At 42.2% G+C, this 23,723-nt stretch overlaps 1 protein-coding gene across 3 annotated transcripts in view; it reads left to right on the forward strand.

The window, feature by feature from the left end:
- The window catches only part of nhsa (Nance-Horan syndrome a (congenital cataracts and dental anomalies)), a 53,129-nt gene that overhangs the window by 22,616 nt on the left and 6,790 nt on the right, over positions 1-23,723 (forward strand). For 2 of the 3 annotated variants that reach the window (XM_029499862.1, XM_029499864.1), the window contains exons 2-6: positions 18,442-18,573; positions 19,384-19,517; positions 20,039-20,101; positions 21,809-22,001; positions 23,475-23,606. In XM_029499862.1, the coding sequence (XP_029355722.1) occupies positions 18,442-18,573; positions 19,384-19,517; positions 20,039-20,101; positions 21,809-22,001; positions 23,475-23,606 (654 nt within the window). Of the gene's footprint in view, positions 1-16,797; positions 16,910-18,441; positions 18,574-19,383; positions 19,518-20,038; positions 20,102-21,808; positions 22,002-23,474; positions 23,607-23,723 lie in introns of those variants that run through there. The other variant, XM_029499863.1, reaches the window with a different exon arrangement.

Consider the following 23,723-nt stretch of genomic DNA (forward strand, 5'->3'; position numbering starts at 1 on the left):
AGAGTTAGCGTCTAGCTGGTGAGCAAAGATGAACATGTTACAGTTAAGGAACCAAATTGTTTTCTTGCGAGTTAGTGGAAACCCTCTAAAACAGCAAAAAATTCAGTCAGTACTAGATTTTCTATTCAAACTACTCAGACAAACCTAATCAGGCTCCCCCAGTTAATGGTTCCTTAAATTTGCTAATGGCTTTTCTTAAAGACCACCTTAACCACAATCACTCTGAGTGTATTTGAGGGTAATGGAGCATAAAGATGGTGGACAGACTCCTTCAACAAAGAGCAGTGCAGCAAAGGGGCTTAGAAATAAATGCTGCCAGTAAATTCTCCATAGTTTTATCAGCACACACTGTATGAAACTCTGAGAAATGTAAACATGACTATTACACATGCATTTGAATAGATGGTGCACCGTTCAGTTTGTTAGAAACAGGCACAGGAACGTCAGAATGTCAGAATGAAACGTATGCCCTTCCTGTGAAGTGCAATACAGCTGCTCAGATTTAGTTCACTGCCTTAGGACAACCTGAATCTCAGGCTTCTGGGGGACTTTTGGTATTTAGGCAAGCTGGGCAGTGATGATGCTAGGAGCCTTCTTAAATGGCGGGGGCAGCATTAATGGAAGGGTAGCTTTATGGAAATGCCTTTGGTTCAGATATGCAGCATTCATGGCTCTACACTGTCCTTTGAGGGTCAGCGAATGCATCATCGTCAGCAGTGCCTGTGGTGCTTTAGGCTGTTATTCAACCTTTTTGAAAAATGAAAGTATACATCGTGGGGATTTGTGAGAAGATTTACGTTAAGTAGCAAAGTGAGTGGCACAGGCTTGGAAAGTCAGACAGTATCCAGAATGCATTGTTGGCTTGAGTCACACTTTACTTCTAGAGGATATTTAACGGTAATTGATACACAAGGAAACACACAAAATAAACTGTATATACAGCTATAAAAAATATCTAAACAAAAAAAAAAGAACGATGTATATGAATAAGATAATATACGGTTTGATCAACCTTTTTATTTACTCCGAGTTGCATTTTGGAGCATGTGTACTAAATCATAAATATTTTTCTTGAAGCCGCTTATATGTCAGGGTCACTGGGAGTGCTAGATCCAATCCCATCTTGGATGAGGGTGTGGCACACCTTTGAAAGGTCGTCAGTCTAAATCAGGGCTAAGCGAATACATTATAAATAAATATAAGTGTGTAAATATAGGCCCCTGCCTCACATAAGTCTTTGTAGATCACCTCTGTGTCTTGGCCCTGAATGTATTCGATTAATACTGGTTGATATGACAACCTGAAAGTGTGTATTTCATTCAAGTGTAAAGCTTTTCTGTCTGCAACACGCAACATTTTGTGCAGAAGGTCAGGTTGAGGACTTGCATTCAGACTATTGTCTCTCTCGTGGACACACCCTCCTAAACCACTATATGCTGCAAGAGCTGTTTGTTCAGCTGGGCCAGAGGATCCTCCTCTTCTTTAAGTGCAGTAGTGAAGTTAAATTCCATAGTTTCCCAAAAAGTTTCTCTGGGGTCTGGGGCATTGATGGCAACGGCATCCAGCAAACAGATGTTATGTTTTCCAGCCCTGATTTGTTCCTCTGGGTCTGGACCTCAGAGAGATTTAAGGGCTTGTGTGTTTTTATTACTTGGCTGCAGCTCCCACAGGTGCTTTAAATGGAAAGAGTCCAACTGGCTTGTTATGATTATGTTCCCCATCGTCCTGAAAAGTAACCTGTTCCTTTTGTTCCCTTTTGTTTTGTTAGTGTTAGTTTGCTTGTATTTCTCTAACTAAATCTAGTTGGTGATGCTGAAGTGCAGGATATTACAGGAAATATGCTTTCCATCGTGGCCCCAGTGAGAGTGCAGAATCAGTGATAGTGGCTCAGGGTCCTTTATTCTCTTTACAACACACTGCTTGTTTCTTGTTTATGTGTAGTTGCTGTAATTGTACAGCTCAGGATTCATGCTGGCTTTGCAGATCTGTGAATGGATCTGTTGTAGGCATGAGCTCTCTTAAAAGACTGGAAATCCCTCCAGTCAGGACAAACATCCTCCAGAAATCATTCGTAGAATTTTCCAACAACATGATCAACAAGTCGGAATTGAATTTAATGAAAATGATGATGGCCATCGGAGCGAACAGGCGTCATCAGAAAGCGAAGGCATTGTTGATTAAAAGGGTCATACAACCTCAATTGTGTGGAGCTTGTTTGGTCATGTAACAAGCAACGAGGAGCAGACTAGGCTGATTTGCAAAATATGTTTGCAGTTGGAGACAACCAAGACGGGAAACAAAAAATTTTCTCTATTGTATCTTACAGGTAGCACTTGTTTCAGGGCCATCATGACAAATAAGTTTTTTTTTGTTGGTGTTTGCTGTTAGTGGTTGTTTCTTTCTTCATTTTATTTCAGTAAGCTTAAGGCCAAGCTTGCTCACCTATATTATTTTGTAATGAATGATGTGCACTTCACCTGTAGCTAAACATTTTTAAACTTCATGGGTAAGTTGTCAGATTGTTAATATCTTCTCCACCAGAGGGCGCTCCCTAAAAGTGGAATATATACTATGTACCATATACTATATATATATATATATCTGATGGATTGTTTCCTGGCTGTCTCTTAGAGAGTTATTTATCTGATAGAACTCAAAAGTGTATATTTAAACAGTACTCAGTCTCACAGCAGAAGTTTAACCTGTGGAGTGCCACAAGGCAGTTGTCTGGGACCACTGGGACAACAATCTTCCTTTTGTCAAAAATCCAATTTGATATTGTATGCTAAAGATTCCACATGATATTATTCTGCATCTACAATTAGTGAACTTCCTGTCCTGTCCTCTCAAAGGACATGGATACTGTGTTTGAATGGGTGCCATACAGACTGGTTTTAAATACTTCAAAAACTAAAGTACAGTATAGTTTTGGTCCATGGTATAGTCTAACTAAGCGTGCTTTTCTTTCAAGTTTGTAAAGTTTCTAATCATGTTAATGAAGTAAGTGTTAGGATAGAAGTATTACAGCTAATAAACGACGTGCCTCCTCTCTATCACCTGCTGTATGCAGACAGGTAGTACAAGCATTCATTATTGTTCCGTCATTTGGGCTTCTGGACCTTTCTCACCTTTTTGACCTTTCTGCATTTTTGCCTTAATGGCCTGAGTTTATCAAAAGCTCATCCATCAGTTTACTGTTATTCATGAGATATTATCTACACCCAGTACCCTAAGAGCTTTTGCCAATGAAATATAGTTCTGATGTTTATCAGTACAATAATGTTGTTGTTGTTGTTGTTGTTGGTTCTTTTCATGTTCCTGTGGCTGGATCTGTGTATTGTTGTTAGTTGTAACTTGGACACTTAATGTTGACCTGAGGAAGACTAGCCTGTTGTTTGTGCATTGGCTAAAAGAAATCCTAAATAAACAAAAGAAAATGTCCACTGCTGGACAGTTGACGATAAGGTTTTTCTGACTCTGAATTTTAAATTTGATTATTAGATTTGTAAAGGTGAGTGTAGCCTCAGTCTGACTTGTGCTGTGCTCTGCTTCTGCCTGCAGTCTCTTGACAAAAGCCATCTGGTGAAATTTCGACACCACTAGAAACAACTTCATCACCTCTCATGTACATAACTGCACAAACTGTCTGGACAGCACACACCCAAAAGAGTGCAGGAAAGGACAACATTCCACATCTTGTAACCAGAAAAGTGGGATGAATTCATGGGTAGATCAGCCTTTTAAAGACTGGTTAAAACATAGTGGACTGTGGTTATACTAATAAAAACTCTCCACACTACTAAAGTGGTTAGCACGGTGGTAAATAAATACTTCTGAGTAACTTGCCATTTGTCCTCAGGGCCAGATGGTTGACGCATGTGCAGGTACTTGTACGTTTTTTATAAAGCACTTTGGTGATGTTTGCTGTGGTATACGCCGTTTTCTTGTGTCCCTCAACTTTACTTTTGCCTTGATCTGTACTCATTTTCATTCACATTAGTCTTTTTGATTTTTTTTTTTTCTCTGCTTTAAAATTACAAACTGAGTTGAAATTTTGCTTCCTTGTCTGTCCTCTGTTTAATTATTTCTACTTACATCTCTGGCACGTGCATGTGGGTCTCTGAGGATAGACAACAGATAGTACATCTGGCTCCAAACACAATTGTGTGCTAATTTTTACTAACTGTAACTAGGCACGGTAGCTCTGTCAAGATGTGGGTGATCAGATGGCGAATGAAGATTTTTCCTTATCTCTTTAATCTACTATGACTTAATCACCACTGAGTTTGAGAAGTACCTGTATCAGCAGTCCCGTCAGTCTTCCTGTCCACACTGTTTTTTTTTTCTTTTTTTTATGCTGCTCTCTCACGTCTCCGCTCTTACAAGAGATGTCTTTATGTGTCACGGGAAAATAAGAGAAAAGTGGCCTGCATTCTCGTGGGCTCTGACCTGCGTAAAGCTGCCACCACATAGCCAACAGAGTGTGTCACGGATGCCATGTCTTTGGGTGCACCCGCCAATTTTACTCTGTGACATAACCACCAGACCTGTCATTACCAAAATGCTGCCACTGCAATTTAGTTGTGGGTGCAGGAGTGGAGTGTCAGGACACGGTAGGGAAAAGAGACTTGGCTCCCCAGAAGAGACATAAGCAGTTTCAGTGAATGACACTTGACAAAAAAATACAAAGATAGTCAAAAGTGCCAAATACCATACCGGTACCTTCATCTGCTGCTTCATAGCCACAAGAAAAGTTGCCCTTTCAGCTTAATGGAGCATTTTCTTTGTAGTCAAATAGCAAATGAACACCAAGCTTTCAGTGCTTATTGGCTTTTGCTCCTAAGGCCAGCCATTCGTGAAGCACTTACATGAGAGAGCCTTCCAGACGCAGCAGGCCAGTCAAGAGTCAATCCTACTTTTTGGACCACTTCTTTATTTATTGTAGCAAAGCCCCCTGAAGCACAGAGCAAGGCTGTCAGCATCGTCGCTGTGCCCCATCAAAGGTCTGAGTCTGGGATCTTTGAAGTCATGGTAGAGCGAAACGCGCTGGAACACGCACAAAGAAATAATCATGAGGTGAACATGTTTGTTTCCTGTTGGGGACACTCTCACAACATAAGCTGGATTTTTTTTTTTTTTTCTCAGAAGGGCAAAAAATTGTTTCTCTATAATAAAAAGCAACCCTGCTACTAACCAGCTGCAGCACAGAACTCTATCTGAATTGAAGTTTCTGAAGTCCTGTTCTAATATTATACTATTATACCTGCTGTAAGCACTACTGCTCCGGCTGCAATAATAACGTGTACTGTGTTTTCTGTCATTCTTTTTCATGTCCCCCATGACTTCCTGCTCCCCTCTGCTCATGCTCAATAGGTAAGTGTCAATTATAAGTATTTGCACCACATATTTTGCGCTTTTTCAGTGTTTTCTTTGAAGTGTTGTTATGCATAAACATGTAATTGTGGCTACAAGAAACAAAAACCATCTCAATGTAGTTCGTACCTGCATCTTAGAGGTGCTCTTCAGAAGTTATAACCGGAGACAAGCCTGAGGCTCTTCATTCACAGCTGAGGTGCAATTAGCTGCGAAAGAGCACGTAATCGCTTGTGTATATCAGTGCATATGTGCCAGTTTCCATGGAGACAGATTAAATGATGTCCAAAATAATTTATATATTTTTTTTATTTATTTATTTATTTATTTATTTTTATTTATTATTTTATTTATTTTTTTTTTTTTTGTTGCTGGCCTGATTTGATATGAGCAATCAGCCGATACACTAATGCCCTACTGGTATTCCCGCCAGGTTATTGTTGTGTCTTACACTGTTGTGATTAGGAGTAGACACAAACTGGCAGTTACACAGTAGGTCACCGCTTTGGCAGAATGATATCCAACAGTGCGTACTGGAATATTTGTGTATCTTCAATGTGCTGAGGCAGACAGGCTAACTATAGAAGTAGAACGTCCCCCTTGGAGAGAAGAGGAATGGTTTTCAAAAGTTTTTTGTTGTTGTTGTTCATATCCCCACTGTGACTTAATTGCTTCTGGACCTTGATGTCAAACGTGACTCCAATTATATCGTCTTTGGTGTGCATCCAGTAATAAGGGTAATATTGTTGGATTTCACTCACAAATAAAGCCAAATGAAGCCAAACTGTACGCCTCACAGCCAGCTTGTGTGCTTGGGGGCTATCTGGGCGTGGAGTTAGAATCCAACACAAACCGGTATGGCCTGATCCTCTCCATTGTTTCCCCTGAAAGGGCTTCGGGGTTCACTCCCTGCATATCCATCCTTCCCGCCAGCAGCTGGTTTGTGTTGAACCAGCCAGGCCCAGAGTTTATTCTCTCTCCAAGCAGAATCCCACCAGGCAAAGATGTTTGAGGCATGGTTCAGCTCACCTCAGCTCATTCCTGCCAGCTCAGCCTGTTGCCACTCCTCCCTAATGACTTTCCCACAGACACACACAGGTCACTCGTCTGACCATATGTGTCAGTGAAACCGAGGTATCCATCACAATCGTCCGACAAAAAGTCTGCCTCTGTTGTCTCTTCTCCAAACCACACCTTCCCCTGTGTCTGTGCTCTGCGTTTCCTTTTCCCTCTCGTTTTTTCCCTCTCTTCACAGTCTGTCTGCTCTGCTTATTGTGCTCCATGTGAGTGCTGAATGATGCCAGTAAATGTGAGCAGCCAGACTCTGGAGCTAACACAGCCCAGTGTTTACATGGGAAGCTGTGGAGAAAATCTCATGCGATTAAGCTGCTCAGACACTTACACAACAGTCTGCATATGCTGGTGTACCAAGAGCCAGGTTACAAAGCCACCGTCTACACACGGGGTATGTGTGCACGTATGTTTACTTGTAAATCAATCACTCCACAGTTTCTATAACCTCTGCAGCTCTGTCAGTGACCCGAGACAGGAGTGGCGTGCAGTCGTGTACTGTCTGACTCCGAAGTCTGTCATTCAGTGAATAACAAACGAGCGAACGAACAGCCGCACAATACACCGGATGTGCTTCTGTTGTCGAGTGTGGTGTGTAAATGATTGATGATGGCAAGCATCATGCAGGGAGTGTTGTTAGGCCAACACTGTTGTAATGCTTAGATTCTTGTTTGCCGTCAGTCACACTTCACACATCAGATCCGCCTGTCAACGCTGCTTTGAATAACAGCCATCTTTTATTCGTGTGTTTGTCTTAATGTAGTCGTGGAAATAGGGCTGCATTTTATGCAAATAAAAACAACTTATTGTGTAGGCCTGGGTATTCTCACCACAGTTCAAATAAATTTTGATTCTTTAGGTCATGATTCGATTTGATTCATTATTGATCCAAATTGTTTTGCTATCTATTCATTCATACATGTAGATAACAAAAAAACCCAAATAATTCATTGGAATACCTTCTGATATTTGTTAATGATAACATGTTTATTTTTATGTTGCAGCAACAGAAAGAGCCCAAAATCAATTTTACCATTTAATCTTTGTTTAATGGACAGAGAATAAAACATGAACAGTAAAGTGCCTGAGCCTAACTTGTGCCACAAAAGTAATAGACATAACTGTGCTACAGTTAAATCACATCTGATGACAATCTGCAGGTTTAGTTTTACCTCTGTGTGGGGTCTGCTGAAATGTTGCTTCGGTTTGTTGTGTTGTTGCAACACGTCAATACTGCCTCGCAAAGCTTACGCACGACGTACCTTTTGTCGATGTCCTCTGTTCTGCGCTTAAAGTAAAAAAAAAATGTTTTTAAATAAACATATGATGTTTGGACAAATCAGAAGCAGAAATACTTTATTAATCCCCGGAGGGAAATCCTGCTGTCTGGTAGTTAAACTTCAAATAGTTAAGGAGTTGTTAAGTCTGACATCAGAGGGAACAAATGATTTTCCGCATCTTAGATGGACCACCATCCACTGTTGGGGTTTTTCTGATCCAATAAGAGCTTTTAAAGTGGATGGTCCGGGTTTTTTAAGGTGGTTTCTGCCTTCCTTTGTGTGTGTCGCTCCACTACAACACCCCAGTGAGTCCAATCGCGAAGCCAGATCTTTCCACCAGTTTGTCCAGACACTTTGCATCCTTTGGTTTTCTGCTGCCTCTCCAGCAGACGGTAAAATATCTGAGCCTCCTTAAGACAAGGAGGTGGCTCTGCCCCCTTCTGCAGAGCGCATCTATGTTAGGCGACCAGTCCAACTTGTTGTTATGGTGTACTTTCAGATATTTGTAGGATGGCACCAACTCGATGTTCACTGGCTAAAGAGGGAGCTTGGGACTTTGAAATATATTATATTTCCTTTGTCTTTGAGGTGTTGCGTAGGAGGCAGTTTTTGTGAATTCAGTCACTGAAGGTTTTTTTTTTTTTTTTCCCCAGATACATGTATTTAGATTCCTGTCCATCCCTGATACACACCACAATAGCGGTATCCTCTAAGTATTTCTGGATGTGGCAACACCCAGACTTGTAATTGAAGTCTGCGGTATGTCACACAGCCAGATACTACATTGGCCCAAGATATCCAATATCAGTGAGATTTATAAGGTGTAACAGCTGCAGCAGGTTTCATTCATGTTTAAAGTAAAACTAGTAATGGCCTCTGTCTTAAATTGATTTAAATTAGGAAATCGCAGCTGGTCACTCATATAACTTGATTTGTGATTTACTAAATCTGAACAAAGTCTCAACTCGATTCTGATCACAGTAACTTGGAGCTTGCATGTTTGTGACTTCGCTCCCACCTTTGATATTGACTACAGTGGCAGAGACAAACTGTCAAATGACTCCATTAAGTTTAACAATGAGCAGTAATGCTACATCAAATAGTAGAGACTGTGTTTAATTAGTGACATGAGGGTTTGAAGTGTCGTTTGTCGGAGGATGTGAAGTGTCTTGTGTGTCTGTCTAATAGAGCGGGTGATTGATTGAGCAAGCACCTCATAATTGCAGTAATTTAACAGAGCAGCGTGTCATTGGGTCTGGTATTGATTAGTCGTAAGACTGACTGCTCGGGCTGCTGTTTTAGATCTGAGCACATGGAATGATGTTAATTTGATAACATGTTTAGAGCGTTTGTGATCACAACCAAGTTATGGATTTTTCAGTGTTAAGTCTACACAAAGTGCATTCAAATGCGATGAAATTCAAAAAATAGACATGAATGAAATCCACTCATGTCTGTGTCGTGTTGCAGTGTACTCTGTGCACATGACATGGTGTTGTTGTGAAATGACATCATTATTACATTATTATGTTGAAGTGTACAGCATGACACAAACTTTTTTTGTTCCACTGGCACGCAGGAACAAACAGCTCAGTGAAGCGTGTTGGTCTGATGGAGAAACAGTCTGATGAAAGATTCATCCCCGTTGCTTTTATTCTCTTGTTTACCTTGGCTTTGCACTAATGGAAAGGTAAATTCAGCCCTGCACCACTCTTCTTGTATAACCACTGAGAAAAAAAAAACCCAACTTATGTTTCACCTTTTTTCAAACGCAGTCGTGTTCCCGTAAGCACTTGGGCTCATGTTGACAGAGCTGACCACGCGGAGACCGCTCACATTACTTCTCTCATTGTTCTGACTTCAAGGTTTTTCATTATCCTCTACCTTGTGGTTAACACTACCCTTATTTCCAGTAAAACCAGGAACTCGTTCTCCCTTTTTATGCTCCTACCAAGACTTCCCGCCTTTCCCGAGGTGCCAGTGAGACGGGAGCGCAGGCTGAACAAAAGCAGAAGGTCAAAGGACACACATTTTCATTTGTGAGACTAATAGGCCAGGTGTACCTGGAGGGTATGAAAGACCCAGAGAGTTTTTGTTTTTTTTTTTAAAGGAGGAACCAGCCCAGACACACCCCTTCCTCTGGAGCTCTGCAGAGGTCAGGCGTTAATGTGGCTGAGCACTTCAAAGGTCTAGTGAAAGCAGGGACCTGGGCCAAGCTCAGCAGGAGAACCATTACAGCCCAATAGGAGTCAGCTGTGACCTCAAAGACCGTAAAATGGTATGATATGGGAGGGTGTGCTGCAGCCTCGCTGGATTAGGAGGCCAAAACTGAAAAATTACGGAGTAAAGAAATTTTTAAGGATTTTGGAGAGTGGGCTGTAAATTCCTGCTCTGTTATTCTGACACGTGGTGCATTAACAACCCTAAAAACTGCTCCTTTGTTGTCTCAAGACATTTTCTCTGACAAATAATTGTAAAATTCTACAGCGCTTTACTATAAATACTACTAAGATAAATGAACTTAAAAAATTAGAGGATGAAGTGTTTTGTTGGCCATTCACATGTTGGCTGTGTGTGTGTGTGTGTGTTTTGGCTGAAAAGAAAAGGCCTATTGCAGCCAATGAGCTGATGATTTATTTGAGTGTTTACTGATCCGAGCTGACCTCCCAGTCTGTGTGCAGACCGAATAATGAGCTGTCCAGGGGTCAAGAGGTAAAAGTTTGCTGTATTCATCCTGTGACCTCCACTGGCCTCGTCGGGCGTGCACGGAAAACTGGAAAATAAACTAACACAGAGTTTTTCCATTGCTCAGCAACTGTTAGTGAAAAAATGTATGCTGCTAAACAAAAGGGCAGGTTTTATGAAGTGCAGTGACAGTGACAGCAGGATGACTGTAGAACAGATCTGTGTAAAATCAATGAACAGATGATTTCATAATAAAGTGTAAATGATTCCAGTTAACTGGGAACTACTGAAGAAACTCCCCGTTTGACACAGTGAACAGACTGCTGCCTTTCCTGGGCAATACTTTACATCAGAAAACTTCACAATCAGGAAGTTTCAGTTGACGATTAATTGCCATACAAATAATTGTGATTAACAATTTAATAAAAAATTTTGATCATTTTATCAAATCCATGATACTAATGTCAAAAGATGCTCATCGAAATGCGGCCATCGGATATTAAAAAGTAAAGCACCTCGAGATAAACAGTTTTTTGGTGGAAATTCTCCATCGAGAAAATAGATAGAGCGCCAGTCAAATGAGGTGGAAATAGTGACGGAAATATGACATTTCTGTTAGTTTCGTCCAGCTGCTATCTAAGAAACATAAATGTTTCCCAGATGCACCTTGTGTGCGTTTTATGGCTGACTTTAGAGTCGCCTGCTTGAGGTCACCTGGTGATGGGCGGAGAGCATGGCCTGATACATATTTTCCAATAAGTGGAGTGGATGGGCTTCCACACACTTTCTTATAGCACGTTTCATGTGAGGAAACCATGTGAAATAAAATAGTGATCACAGCTGTGAATTTTTTTACTGGACTATTAAACATGTCTGGAGACTTAAAACTTCTGATTAAAAACATACTTAAAGAAAAGGTAATGGGAAACCATAAAATACTGTCCTTTCCTTCAATGTGAATGTAACGTAATTGCCAGGCCATTACTGTGAAATAAAACAAAACTTGGACTTTGGTGAACATACTCTATGCTGTGAAATCTTTTCAAAGGAAATGTTTCTGAGGATATCAGGAATTGTAACACATTCAAAAATAAAATCAGCTCTGTCTTTAGATTGAGAGATTTTCTCATTGGCATCGTGCCTGCCCTGCAACATATAGCACTCTGGAGGTTTCAAAATGGAAAGTATTTAAAAGTTGCCGCAGCCTGCTGTTGGACTTTGTAGTGGTAATATGAAGCAGCTGAGAAAACAGGCCTCAGTCATTCAACACTGCTCCACTACAGCTCTGAGCACCGGGTAATCTTTAGGAGGATTTCAGTGACAGGAAATGTCCTTTTGGCTTCAGATATTATCCAGCGTGTGTCTATTTGGGAACTGAATAAGCATGATTATATAAAAAATGTTATAGCTCTGTTTGGGAGTGTGTGTGATAAAAGAGAAAGTTTGGATTTCAGATGTGTTTCTCATGTTAAAAATATTTCTTGCAGATCGAATGTACTTGGGAAGACTCCAGGGTTGAGGTTTAGATCGCACACTGACTGACTGTTCTGTAACACACAGCTCTTCTGTCTCAGTATTTGCTGTCTTCAGAATGCTGTGTTGTGCTGTTTGTTATGTCATCACGCACCTTTTGCAATGGAAACTGTGATATCTTGTGGGATTTCCCCAACTCCGTCTTTATTTCCACCTTCACCGCAAACCCCTGGCACAAAAGCAGTCAGACCCAAAACTGGAGCGTAGACTAAAGCAACATCTTCTGAAGCACAACTGTGATTTCATTTCCCCACCAGGCGAGATTTTCATGTGTGGACTTGTGGCACTTCCAGTGTGTGCTGACATACTAACCTAAAGTCGGGAATTCAGGCAGGTTTTAGTTCAGTTTAGTTGAAAAACTTCACTCTGCATAAGTTGAACCCTGTGATTTCCTCAAGGTCAAAAATGGCCCGAACGCAAGGAGGTGCTGTATAAAAACGAGTAGTATCCGCTGAAGAAATTCAGTCTTTTTGCACCGTGGAAAAAGGAAATCCCAGACGTGTGATGAATGACAGGTGGTTTCTTAAGGCAAAAAAAAAAATATTGGGGGTTTAAAATTCAATTACCTTCTTTATTTTAGAGGTTTATTGGAGCCCAGAGAACGAAGGGAGTGTGCAGAATGTGAAGACATCGCCAGGGATTTATTTTCTGACTGTTTTGAACCAAAGAATTAAAACACAAGGCTATAAACAGAACCAGCCGTCCTGATGAGCCTGTTTGTCGTTCTTCAGCCAGCTGATGACCCGAGTGGTGCTGAAGGGCACTTAAAGCATGTCAGGAAGCGAAACAAGTGGTGTGATTACAGTTTAGCTGCGGTACCTGCAGGCAGCACCCCCATCCTCTCAGGAAGCCTCCTGCTTCCCAGTGTCACATTCCCAGCAGAGGTCACAGGGCCCACCTACCATCTCCCATCAAAGCTCCAGGTGAGGTGTGGGAAAGCCCAGCGTGAAAGCTGGAAAGTAACTGAATACAGCTGAAATATACTGTGATAGAAAATGTTTCAATAAGGTTGAAAGGTTTTGATAACCACATATCTGATATTTCAATTTACATTATTTACAGCGCCTGCCACTGACTGACGTTCATCTGGGTGCTGCTGTCACGTCACTGTAATCAAGCCAAGCAAAAAGAGCAAAACACAACAGGCTTCGTTGGTGCATCATGATGCAGACTGCTGGCACCCACCCATGCTCAGCTGGAATGGGCTAAACTCAGATGGGCCAAGCTTTAGGTGCTTGTGACTGAACGAGCTTTCAGGAGTCATAATAAAGCAGATGCTAATCAAGGGGCCGTCAGTACAGTACGACAGTAATTTAATACTACATTACTATAAAAAGTGGGATGTATAAAAAGAAAATCAAATGTAAATTTCAAAAAAGAACAGCAAAAAGATCATAGACCAGATACTGGTCACACTACACAAACCTTCATACAGTATGCTATCCATGAGAAATGTGTAAAACAGTTTTCACAGCCTGCGTAGGACTCCTCCTGTTGGATAAATGAAGCATCGACTGCCTCTTTAATGTGTATGGCGATATTTGTGAGCTGCAGAGTGAAGGTTGTCCTGCCGAACGTAAAGATTTCCACAAATCGTCTGCAGGGGAATGCAGTCGTCTTTATTTAATCACAGTGCACAAAACGTATGACATCCACGCTGCTGGTTCCTGCTCATCGCATTGGCTGCTTTCCGTGTTCTTCCATCGGTCAGTCGCCTTTGCAGCCCCGTCTCCTCACCCATGCTAAACAATCTTGTGTTGATCAGTTGCTGAGGCTGAGGGTTTAGAGCGGATTACCAGGGAGATGGGTATTATTGTGTGCCTACTGGCACTGCGGCTTGACTCTTTGTGTTTTACTCATCAAACCTCAGAGGGACTTTCTCCAGCAGCCCGCACTCAAACTGGAGCAGCATCGCTGTTTTTTAGGGCAACTCAGTGGATTTCACTTTTGAGTGGCAACAGGAAAGAGGTGGCTAAATCTCTGTTTTTATGTTGTCTCCTGCGTGAGTCAGGTGAGTAGCATTCATTCGTTTATTTGTTGTCGCCCAGTAATGCATACTGACATGCAGTGCTCCTGCGATCGATAATTTTTGTAGTCAAGTGTTGTAACGGTTATTTCATGAAATAATCAGACTCTTTATTGTACTTCATTAAATAGCAATGGTAAAAGAGATTGGAAAAAAAAAATGAGCTGAACGTGTTTACATTATGTCATGTTGCCTAAGCCCCACTCCCCTACTCTGTAGCTGCATCACTGAGGAGCTGATACGGGCCGGCAAGTTCCATTTGACAGTGGATGGACTGCACAGGCTGGTTTTGGTCCCACACCTTTGACATTTTCTGTCTTTTTTTTCTTTCCTCTCGTTTCCTGGCTTTACTCCGTCTGCTGAATGAGGAACCATTGTGCGTCACAAACCATCTCTCTGAAACACAAGCTGGGCGTGTTATATGAGAATGAAATTAATTGAACAAAGCTTCAATTCAAGAAAAAAATGCCTTGCTTTTTTTTTTTTTTTTTTTTTTTTTTTGTAACCAAATTATTTGAATTACTTGGGTTGCTGTTTCAGCCGTTTCAATGCGCTCTCACACACACGGCTTACCTTGGTTGACAGCTTGTTATTTCAAACAAGACGCTGGGAGCTGAAAAACACAGTGGATGGAACAAACACCTGAAGAACTACACGTATAAGAAATGTTCTGATCACATTTCAGTTAGCATGCAATTCCCCTGCTTTTACTTTGAATGATCATAAAATGTCTTCAATATAAGAAAGAGTTGACTCCCGCCTCACCTCACCTGTGAAACCAGGTTTGCCCTCCTCAGCAAGCAGAAACTCGTGTTTGGTTTCTCACTTGTAGTTCAGCTCTCGTGCTTGCTGACTTTGTGTGCATGCATTTAAATCTTGTGAGTTGCAGTTAACATCTGCGCACGTGAAATAATATAACTTCCCCATGAGCTTGTTTTGTCGTGCTCAGGACTTTACACATAAATCTGACCCCACAACCTCTTCGTCTGAGGATTATACTCCAGATTCAACTTCAAATTTGAATGGTTTGAATTTGGAGGCTTGTGATTTTATTCCTCATCCTAGTTAACATACACCACAACATTGGATTTGTCTTGTTCGGAGTATAGACGTCGACTCATGTCGATACTTGAATAGATAACCACCTTCCTGTCCATCCTTTGGCATCTCTCTACACTCTCCATGATCCTCCATTGTGGGTTTAGCATTCAGTGTTGTTTCAGATATTTGGATTAACACTCTCCTGTAGCAGGCCATAAACAGATTAATTTAGCCTAAGTCAGGGGCCGGCTGGGCCATCTGTACCCAACACTGGGTGAAGAAGGGGAAAATGTGAGAGGAAAGGAGGTTGGGGGGGGGTTGAACAGATGTCCCGGCTGAGTGGCAGTCGAGCCGTGGGATGTCACAGTAGAGACCAGAGGGACAGACAGACAAGCAGGGCGACTGAGGAAGAGACAGCATGGCTCTAGGATGCTGTGTCATATTCACCTCCCAAGGTACTGTATCATTTACTGGGGCTTTCATTGAACTGCGTTTCATTTTGCTGTGCATGCTCATTTTCCCTCTTTGGTGGTTAGACAAACACGGCACCACGTTGGTTGTTGCAAGATGCGTGAGATGATGATGAGAAAGTGCTGCTCTGTGATGTTGGAGGCGCTGCCCTGATGGGCACACATTTGGTTACTTCCAAGTGTGAACGACACCCAACTGTGCTGTAACACCCAGTTGTTTAGTATGAAAGTTCTGTGCTCACTAAAATGCAAAGCATTTGTTCCCTCTACATGAATAGATTCTTTTTTCCTTTTTTGCTTTTTTTTTTTTTTTTTTTTTTGGTACAAAAGTTCCTGCCAAGTTTATGTAGTTTTCTATATGTTGCTAATCCAACACACAAACGCAAAGTTTACGTATCTGATGGTTCCACATGATATCGGCTCACCTGTCTTCCTGCTGCACTAAGTTTCCAAGCCAAGACATTTTATTATGTAAGTGTGACCTAATGACTGACAACTGTGGCTGTGTTTTCCCAGGCTGTGGGCAAATTGTAGGTGTGTCAGCGTGCGGGTATAAGGGATGAGGGGTTTGGCGTGACTCCTGTCTGGGCCAGCACGAAGTAAATTACAAGGCAACAGCAGTGTGAGAATGGAGGCTTTCATCCACCTTCTGCAGGCCTGCAGGCAGGGCTTACGGCGGTGTAGTTATCGGGGGATGATCCTGCTGCAGATGAGGAAGAAGAGGACAGATTGATAGGTTGTGTGCAGACAGTAGACGAGTGGGATTTCACCTCAACAGGAAAATTCATGGAATGATTCACTGAAGATCTGTCAGCCGTTCTGTGATCCGGGCTGTCGCCTTTCTCCAAAACTGCAATTCGATTTAATTTTCAATTTTGAAATATCTTTTTTTTTTTTTTTTTTGTGAGTTTAACTCTAATTAAGGAAGAGGAGGAGTTGACTGTGTTAACTGTGGTTGTGCTTGCTTTTTTTTTTTTTTTTTTTTTTCAGGTTACGTCTACCTGTGTAGATGTCCTGCCATCTTTGATGTGTTGCCTGTGTAGTATGCTACTCGCACATACCAAAGCATACAAACTGTAGTTTTCTTGTCAATGATTGTCAACTATTGTCTACAACTCAGGTGAAAGTCAATTTTTTCCACATCAGTGACTCCAGGAGGGGGTTAGAATTTGGTTAATGTGTTTTCTGTATCAGCAGTCATTGTGGTGTCTTAAGTGGCTGCAGTTAAAGTTGGAGGAGGTCATGTAGACTCGCCGCACTTCAACACGTGTGTGTTTTTCACACTTGCAGGATGTGACGTTGGGGGCCTGGCTACATCCTCGACTCCAGCTTAAAATTCGAAGATCAAAATTGTGATGCCATTTCAATTGATATCAGATTCACAAACGGGATTGTGACAGCCCGGCTGTGAGACATCAAAACAAGCAGAGGTCAGTGAGATGGCAGAGGGCTGACTCTCCCGTTAAAGGGTTCCCCATATGGGCATCTGTTTCCATGAAAATGGCCTTAATGCACTAATTCTTACTGTGTAAGAAGGCACGCTTGACAATGACCCAGAGATTTCACTGCGCAGGGTAAAAGGAAATAATAAAATGCATTTTAGCCAGAGGGAGATAACAGAAACAAGCAGGCATTGAGAGCACAGTCTCTGTCCCCATAGTCGTGTTTGCTGTGGCAGATGATTGTGTTGGAGATATGGAGGGTGTCACTGAAGGGCCAACAGTTCATATCTCAGCAGGGAAGCAGGCAGGAGAATAGCTAATTAACAGTGTCTGTGTGTGTGTGTGTTTGTGGAGGGGGGGTCATACCTCCTAACACATTAGCAGTATTTCACCACAACACACCACATAAATACAGCAGCACCCAGATGGGGGCGGATGGGGAGCTGCTGCTGATGTTGACTGAGAAAGTAGTCAGGCGGTGGGAAGAAAACTTTGAGTAATTCCTCAATTCCATCAGCACATATTCTGAGGAAGCAGAGCGCGGTGCCTTGGAGGTGGGGGCACTCATCATTGGGGCTGAGGTTGCCTGGGCTGTCACAGCTCTGCAGTGGGCAGCCGGGTCGAGGATGAGCTCCTCCCTCAGTTTCTCAAACTTCTGGGTGTTGTATGGCTGTCTTACATTGAGTCAACATCAGGGACAGTACCTCCGAAATAGCAGACCAGGGCGTCAGATAAGGGTGGTGGCTCCCCCAAGGGGGAGCAGAGAGTGTTTTCCAACTATACACTCCTGAGCCTCACCGAGAAAGTCTATGGCAGTGTGCTAGGTGCTCCATATATATATCTGGTTCTGAGGCCCAAGCTCCAAGCCATTCCCCCCTCTCGCTCTCTTCCTGTTGTCTGTCAGCCTCTCTGCCACTTGCTATTGAAATATAAGAATAGAAAGCCTAAAAAAAAAAAAAACATCACAGTATCAGGTTGCATTGACACCCATTGTCAAGCTGCTGGTAATATCCAAACACCACACAGAGAGCATACTATTGATCTGCTAACACTGGATCTGATAATCTGGTTTATCTTTCTCGGGGCTCCACTCAGATATCTCAAATATTTACATCATCATTTCATCTTCCAATATTATTCTCATTGAATCTATCATGGCTACATGCTGTTACCACAACGGGAAGCTAATTGGTTTCATTTTTCTGTGGTATCTGTGGAGTTCAACTTAATTATGTTAACCAGTGCAATACCACAAATATACCATAATGGAATTTTTAAAGATTTTTTTTCCTCCCCAGTGCCTGCGGCGCTTTCGTATCAGAAGCGTCAGTTTACAATGTTTGTAGTTGATCCAATGACATGCACCATCCCTCACCTATTAAGAAAATATTGAGGAGCTCTTGGAGCGGTAACATGAGCTGAGGTCATGATGGTGACTTCTGCTTAACACGGGCCTTTTGTTCTGTCTTATGTCACCTGAATGTCTTTGTCATCCAACCTGTTCCGTCTCTTTGTGGCAGCGGTGTCCAACCTGGATTTGGAGAGCAAGCTGACGAAACATTACCAAGCCCCCTGGCATCAACAGAGGAACATTTTCCACCCATCCACACGGCCAGCATGTGTGGAAGAGCTCCACAGGCAGGCCAACCAAGGTGAGGTCCCCTCTGCCCCTCTGTCCCCCTGACAGCGGCACAGAGCAGCAGCAGTGCATGCCTTTGTTGTCATTTACTCTCTGCCACTCCCAGTAAATGCACCTGTACTTTTTCTCAGGTTTCTTTCTGTCACTTGACTTCCTAAAAGTCACTCCTGGTTCCCTCCGTCAGGCCGTGCATATTCCAGCTCTGCCCTCTGTTGGGCATACTTTGCAATCACATGCTAGATGCAAGAGAGAGGAGTGTAATGAGTCAGTCGGTGTTTTTGCAGGGGGCTGTAGTTGTTCTAATGCAGTTTGTGCTGTTGTTGTTGATCGTAAATAGTCAAATGGTTTTGGTACTTTACTTTATGGAAACCATGATAACATTAACAATTGGTCCTCTAACTTAATGACTGAACATCAAAGCCTGCTTGTACATTGCTTATTATTAAATTATTTAAATATTGAATTATTAAATGATGTAATAAAAGATGCAGTATAGTGGTTAGTGCTGTCTGTCTCTTTATGCTGTGATGTTGTGATGGACTGGCGACCTGTCCTGGGTGTATCCTGCCCGAGCCCGATGTGAGCTGGGATTGACTCCAGCGCCCCTCACGACCCAGAAACGGACAAGTTGTAGAAGCTAAATGAATTAATATAAATAAATTAGTATTTTTTTTTTTTTTTTTTTTTTCCTGGGTCTAATCTTGAAGGGAACATATCGAAAAATAGTCTGTTTAGGAAAAAAAGCTCTTTTTATGCATGCACATGAGTGTATCAGAAAGTAAGACGGCCTGTCTTCAGTGTTGTGTCTGATTCCTTGTTGCAGATCAGCAGAGGAGACAATCAGGCAGCAGGGAGCGCCAAGTAACCATCACCATCTCCGCTGTGCCCCCGAAGCCCATGCTCCCTTCCCCTCACATCATCCAGAGGCAAGAGAAGAGTGGCATCAGACTGACAACGGTGAGATGAGAAGGAGGGAAATACTGCAGTCAATACAGCAATACATTACCTGAGTGCTTTCCAGTTTCTCCTTTCATTCAGTCTCTTCTTTTAATTCAGATAAATTACACACTTGTTATACCGTACTGATGTTGGATGATGTTTTTTTTTTTTTTTAAAGGAAACATGTATTTTTTTTTTTCCCTCAAAAGCAGTCAGTGAAATATTTTAGAGTTGCATCTACACTTTTGTTGAAGTCTTTATGTGATCTGCTGAGCGAGTGGTTGTTTCTATGTCATGCCAAACCTGAATTTAAATTCAAATGTGGCTTCAGTCGACAAAATCCTGAAAATCCTGCTCGCAATAATTTCTCAGTCCAGATGCTTCTACACATAAATTATCTGCATTTGTTTGTCTGTTTGGTCAATATATTTGTTCATGTGGATTATCTTCATGTTTATTTCTCATGTGTCCTTGTTTTATTTTTTGTTGTTGTTGTTGTTTTGTTTGTTCGTTTCGTTTTTACCCTGTGTTTTGTCCAGTTTGAATCCACCCGCTCCTCCTCTCCCACCGAATGTTGCCACTTCTCCCCCTGGAGCAGAAAGGTACTAGACCCTCCCTCCCTCCACGCTCCTCTCTGCTCCTTCTAACACTGTATTTCACCACTTCTGATCTGTGTTTTATGTTATTTTACATAACAATTCTTTTTCTTTCCAATGCATGCGTTCTGCATGCGGCTTTTCAACCTGCTTCACCGAGATTAGAGAGGTGTGTTAATAGTTACCACTTGAAAGTTTCATTTTCATGCGTGGTGTCACATCACGTGGATGCATTTGAGACAGTTGTTAGGGTCCATCTGAGGGGCTGGGCTTTAGGCTTGCAGTATGTGAGGAATGTGTGCGTGAGGGCCACAGTCATAGCCGCCCAGCAGCCTGGGTTTCTCTAATGATAGGCCTGACTTCTCCAAGTTTCTGCCTGTGATTACCCATGATTCCTCTGTGCTGTGGTTTCCCTTGGTTCACCAATCCCCGAAAGAGCTAACAGCCTTGTGTTTTTTTTCTCTCCGTGCTCACCAAATATATCGTATCTGATGTCCACCGTGAGTGAGAAATGAGCCCATAGACAGGAACACACACCAAACACTGCCACTCCTTTTCTTCCCCTCTCATCCTCTAAGTGTCCATTCCCCGTCCCTAACCATCCTCTTCTTTCACTCTTTCATCTCGCTCATCCTTGAAATCTGCTAAAATCGCTTCTGTTCTCAAAACAAATCAGTTGTAAATGGTCTGCCTTTGATTTCCTTTTTTCTACTAGTTGAAAGAAGTTTCCAGGGAAACAGGTTTCTTTTGTGGCTGGGGTTTTGTCAGGGTCTCATTGGTCTGCTGGGAACTGAGAGCACAAAGGCTTGAGAGTTGGCTTTAAATGGGGGTGGGAAGCTGTCGGGTTGTGGAGGTTGAAACCAGTTGAGCCTGAGAATCATTCCCAGTTTCGCATGTGGCTCTCCGTAGGAATATCAAGGTAAGGATTCAATAGACTTCATTTATCTAGCGTGGAGGAAGAAGTTATAAGGAATTTTATGTATTTACGCTTGAGCGTCTGAGGAGGGCCGTGAAAAAAAGGATGTGTGGAAGGCTCTGTGGAGTGGAGGAGAACTGTGCAGTGACTGACACCGAAGCTTTGAGGAATGCTGCCGTGAGGCATTTCCTCCCAAATGTTTCCCGGAAACTTATTATTATGCAGGAGACTTACATAGGTGCCACTGATAATCCGAGTGTAAACTAACAGTTTTCAAAGCAGCGCATTGTGCCTGGAAATGACTGTTTATGGTGACTTTGGAATTTACACTCTGTGCTTTGGCTTTTGAGTGAAGGAGAATTAACATGTAGCATCAGATTTTAACATGTTTTAGGTTCAAAATAATTTCTCCTTTGTGTAAATCTGCATGAAAGCCGCTGAACTGAATAGCCGTTGTGCTTTCCATTCTCTCTGTTAAAAGCATGTCTTCTACTTCCGTTACTTTGAAAGTTCTCCTAACTCCCATATGAAACTTGGCTGCTGGAAGAGCATGTTTATTGATTTACCCCAGTCCTCGCTGCAGATTAATGACAATAATCTCTAAATCCCGCCTTCAGCTCTTTCCCAGATAAACACTTCTTTGGCAGCACCAGAGCAACCCCTGATTTTAATCACCACAGCACACTTTTCCCTCTCTGAGGCTGAGTTTTATCATATTTTTTAACTGCTGTACCATTTCTCATGTTAATACCACCTAACCATACCACCTTAACCATGCAAATATCCATCTGTTGCAGGCTGCGCCCTCTGACCCCGACACTGACGGGGTGGCCCTAGGTCACCGGTCTAAGTTTCCCATCCCTAACATCCCCTCCACCTTGGACAAGCAGACTAACTGGTCTAAAGCCCTGCCACTGCCTACCCCAGAGGAGAGAATGAAAAGCAATTCCCAAGTCATCACCTCATGTGTTATCCCAATTAATGTGACTGGTAAATTCAAAGCACTTCATGTTTTATGTTATTGTGCGATGACTATTTGTCAGCACTCCCTCAATGTAGCCTACTAATGTTGCAATGCTTTTCTATTTCATTATTTCATTACATACACAGATCCAGCCAGAAGCAGATAGCTCTGCATTAGGAATGATAACAGAGGAAGCAGATACCCTTGGTTTTTGTCAATATAAATACTTATACCCCTGACCACCTGTCCCTAAGATGTTCACTAGATTAATCAGATGGATGAACAGCACATTGTGGTTCTCAAGACTACAAGAAAGAAATACAAAAAACTCAACTCTCAGATGAGCTTTAAAGGTGCTGACGGGTGGATAATCTTTCCAGATACAGAACCAGGCTAGATGTTTGCGCCTGCTTCCCGTCTTAATGCAAAGATGAGTTACAATGATCTTCTCCTGACGAGTTAAATAGTGAGACAGCCGTGACAGTGACTCTTCCATTGAAATAGTGTTACTGATTTCACGCTTAGTGCACAGCTAAATGTCTGGTCGCACAAAATCCCACACACGTTTTTATCAAAAGAATCACGACATGACATGTTTATTAGAGAGCATTTTTGTTTCGTACGCAACATGCAGTGCAGTCAGTGTTATTGCATGTGGAAATCTAAGATTCCTGCACACGCTCTCCCGTTGTTAGCAATGTGCTAATAGCACATCTCAGTAACAACTGTAATGTCAAGTTTAGTTTTCCCACTTTGAAAAATCATATTTTCAACTAGTTAGAATTTAAATTTTGCAACAGAGAATCACTCTCAATGTGCAAGTCATGCTTTTGGGCCCATTAACTTTCTTTCTTGTGCTTTTACGCTCTGTGCCTGCAACTGCAAAGAGGCGAGCTGCTGTGACATGAATGCCAATTAGTTCTGTCCCAACAGTTGAAAAGGCCAGCCCCGAGTTATTTACTTGTGCTCTCATTGACTCAAAGGGAGAGTTATACACCAGCACTGGCTGTTAGAGACAGTTAAGGATAAAAAAAAATGCACATTGTAAGCAAAGTCCAGCAATTGTTATGGTGCTGAAAAGCCTAACCTGCAATCACACTCTTAATGTACTCAGAGGGGTGCAGAGAACCAAGGAAACAATCCGCAGACACAAAAACTTTCAGAGCAGTGTCTTTCGTTTGGTTAGTGTGCCCATCAACATGCAAACCCTTTGTCTAATATGACTTTTTCATGTTTTCGGGTGAGGATCAGATATGTCTTATTATTTCTACACATTCATGAGATCCCAGACATAAATATGTGCAAATTCCTTTTCCTGACACCCATTTTATGTTACTATGGCTGAGCCCTGTCAGGTAGCTGTTCTCAACCCCTGGCTGGTCTTTTTACAGTGCAATCCCTTTTTTTTTTTAAATGCAAAATAGGACAAGAGTTACACAAGGGGTTTCGTGCAGTTGCTGCTAAACAAAGATTCCTCAGATGTCTTGTCTCCATTGCAGGAGTTGGCTTCGACAGAGATGCTAGTGTGCGCTGCTCGCTCGTTCACTCGCAGTCTGTGCTTCAGAGGAGGAGGAAGCTGAGGAGACGGAGGACCGTTGCTGGTGTTCCCCGGCAAGTGCATCAGGATTTAGGTATGATACTTTATGTGACTTCATACTTCCTGTGTGACTTATCGGCCAAAAATGCGCATAATATCTGAAATTGGATTCAGCTTGTCTATGTTTACATAATTTACTGTGACATTGTTT

This window comes from Echeneis naucrates, chromosome 4 (genome assembly GCF_900963305.1).
Source record: "Echeneis naucrates chromosome 4, fEcheNa1.1, whole genome shotgun sequence".
Lineage (NCBI taxonomy): Eukaryota > Metazoa > Chordata > Actinopteri > Carangiformes > Echeneidae > Echeneis > Echeneis naucrates.